At 41.5% G+C, this 2460-nt stretch overlaps 1 protein-coding gene across 1 annotated transcript; it reads right to left on the bottom strand.

The window, feature by feature from the left end:
- Positions 1–320: 320 nt before the first annotated feature.
- Positions 321–1915, bottom strand: LOC101221474 (LRR receptor-like serine/threonine-protein kinase GSO1). Its single transcript, XM_004145953.3, has one exon. The coding sequence runs from the start codon at positions 1753–1755 to the stop codon at positions 490–492; it is 1266 nt and encodes a 421-aa protein (XP_004146001.1). The 5' UTR covers positions 1756–1915; the 3' UTR covers positions 321–489.
- Between the last annotated feature and the right edge of the window lie 545 nt (positions 1916–2460).

Here is a 2460-nt window from a genome sequence, read left to right as displayed (position 1 = left end):
ATTTCTACACACATTCAAGCATCAATGCACAAACGATTTTCAAAGCTAATCACAATAAAACATAAATCGATACATCTATAATTTAAATTAATACAACCAATACAATTTTAAAGTTTAGAGGTATGAATTGATATTTGTCACGACACCAAGATATGGACCTTAATTGATTTGGATATATTATAATAAAAGAAACCTTTTTTGAAAGTGAAATTAAAAAGGAAAAAAAAAACTTGGAGAAAAGAATAATAATTATATATGAAGAAACAAATATTATAGAGTTTGGCAAAAAATGGTTGAGTTGAAGTGAATATTTCTTTGTCTGATATGAACCAACAAACTAAACTGTTTCATCTTCATTTCATCAAAATATATCAAAACAAATTACATAAAGATATATAAGAATCCCATTTTCAAAATATAAAAACAGAAAACCCAAATTTAAATTTTGTATTCTATAATCTATTAATTATTCTTTATAGCTACATTAATTCATGGACTTTTTAGCAAAGGGCACTGCCACGGCGGCCGAGACAGCGGCGCACCGGCGCTGGCAGGGCAAGACTGAACCTCCACCGGTGGATCCATACAATTATAAGACAAACAAAGCGCCGTTGTGTCTGGCAAAACCGTGCCGGGTTCCAACGGGAACTCCGATATGAAATTGTGCTGTAGGTACAGAGTAGTGGTGCTGCCGCTGCTGACGCTCTTCACATACTCGGCCGGTACGGGGCCGGTGAACCGGTTGTTGTTTAAGAACAGTGTCTCGACGCCGGCGAAAATTGCGGACATCTCTCCGGTGAGATTGTTGTGGCTCAAATCGATGACGGATCCTGCGCCGTACACCGCGGCGGTTGTGGGGTCGGGTGGGGGTGGTGGGACCTCGCCGGAGAGAAAGTTCCGTTGGAGAAAAAGGGAGGAGAGAGAAGAGCGTGTGAAGAGAGAGAATGGGATGGGCCCAGTGAATCGGTTCACGCTCAAGTCGAGAAACACTAACTCCGATAGAGAATCAAGTCCGTTGTGAAGAGGGCCCCACAGCGAGTTCTCCGATAGCGACATGTACCGGAGAGAAACCGGCATCACCGGAAGGCTACCGTTTAATTTGTTGGATTTCAAGTCAAGGTGAAGGAGAGGGGACGACATGTCGGCTGGGATTTCGCCGGATAATTGATTCGAAGACAGAATTAAGATTTTGAGTTCGGGAAGTTTAGTGAGTGTCGGTGGGATGATTCCGGTGAGCTGGTTGTGGCTGAGATCAAGAGTGTGGAGATGGAGAAGAGTAGAGAGGGTGTTCGGAATTACGCCAGTGAGACGATTGTTCGTTAAGGAAAGAACACGGAGGTTACGAAGACGGCCCAGTTGCGGTGGGATCGGACCGGTGACAATGCCGGGGAAGAGGATGAGTTGGGTGAGTTCAGAGAGGTCGGAAATGGCAGTGGGAAGAGACCCAGCAAGTCCAGGGGAATCGGAGCGGCCAGTACCAAGGGAGAGAATTGTGACACGGCCCAGATCGCAGACGAGACCGGAGAAGGAGGAGCAGGGATCAGGGGAGGAGAAGTCCCAGGTGGAGAAGAATCCAGGAGTACCGGAAGAGCTCCGGCGGAATGGGAGATCGGTGAGGCTGTTACGAATGGCCTTGAGAGCTTGGAGGTCGGCGGTGGCGATGGCAATGGCGGGCTGAAATTGAAGGGAGAGAGAAGAGAGAGAAAGAAGGAGGGGGAGGAGAAAGAAAGGGAGAGAAAAGGGAGTGGCAGCCATTGGAGCAGAGGAAGACGATGGATGAAGAGAATAATGGTGAGAGAGATTTTGAGGGTATAAACCAAAGAAAAAACAGAGGAAATTTTGGAGTTTTTCAAAATAATATGAGAGAGAGAGAGAGAAGGAGAAGGAGAAGGAGAGATTGGGGATTTGAAATATTTGTTTGTAATGTAAAAGAATGGTATTTGATCCAAATAAAAACGAGTAGTTTATATGAGTTTAGGTCCACTCTACACTATATATTAAAACACACAAATTTAAAGTTATGAAAGTGATGTTACTAACACTTTGATGTATATAGTCCCCAACTCTAATAAATAACTCTACCTTCGGTTTTGACAACTTTTTATATTAGTTGTCACAAAATAATTACTTTTTCATTCAAACTACTCTCACTTATGCTTATATTAACCATTTAAATAATATAAAGAACTACAAAATCAACTCTCTTCACACCACACCAAGAGACCACATGAGGTAAGGGTTGTAGAGCAAAACAAATTGATGCACCATCATTTCATTGTTTGCTTAGGAGAATAAGTTTCTTTGAAGAGATATCTAACACTTACCTAAATAATATACCGATTATTAAATCTACTTCCAACAACGATTATTACAAAAAGTCCATTTTCATGAATTCTTAAGTTAAAATTTTAAATATATATAAAAAGAAAGAAAAAGAGATGAACAGTGGAAAGATTAAAA

Source organism: Cucumis sativus, chromosome 4 (genome assembly GCF_000004075.3).
Source record: "Cucumis sativus cultivar 9930 chromosome 4, Cucumber_9930_V3, whole genome shotgun sequence".
Lineage (NCBI taxonomy): Eukaryota > Viridiplantae > Streptophyta > Magnoliopsida > Cucurbitales > Cucurbitaceae > Cucumis > Cucumis sativus.
This window is presented reverse-complemented; position numbering and strand designations above follow the sequence as displayed.

Excerpts from the sequence above, each read along its gene's own strand:
- LOC101221474 (XM_004145953.3), bottom strand. The coding sequence starts at position 1,755 with ATGGCTGCCACTCCCTTTTCTCTCCCTTTCTTTCTCCTCCCCCTCCTT.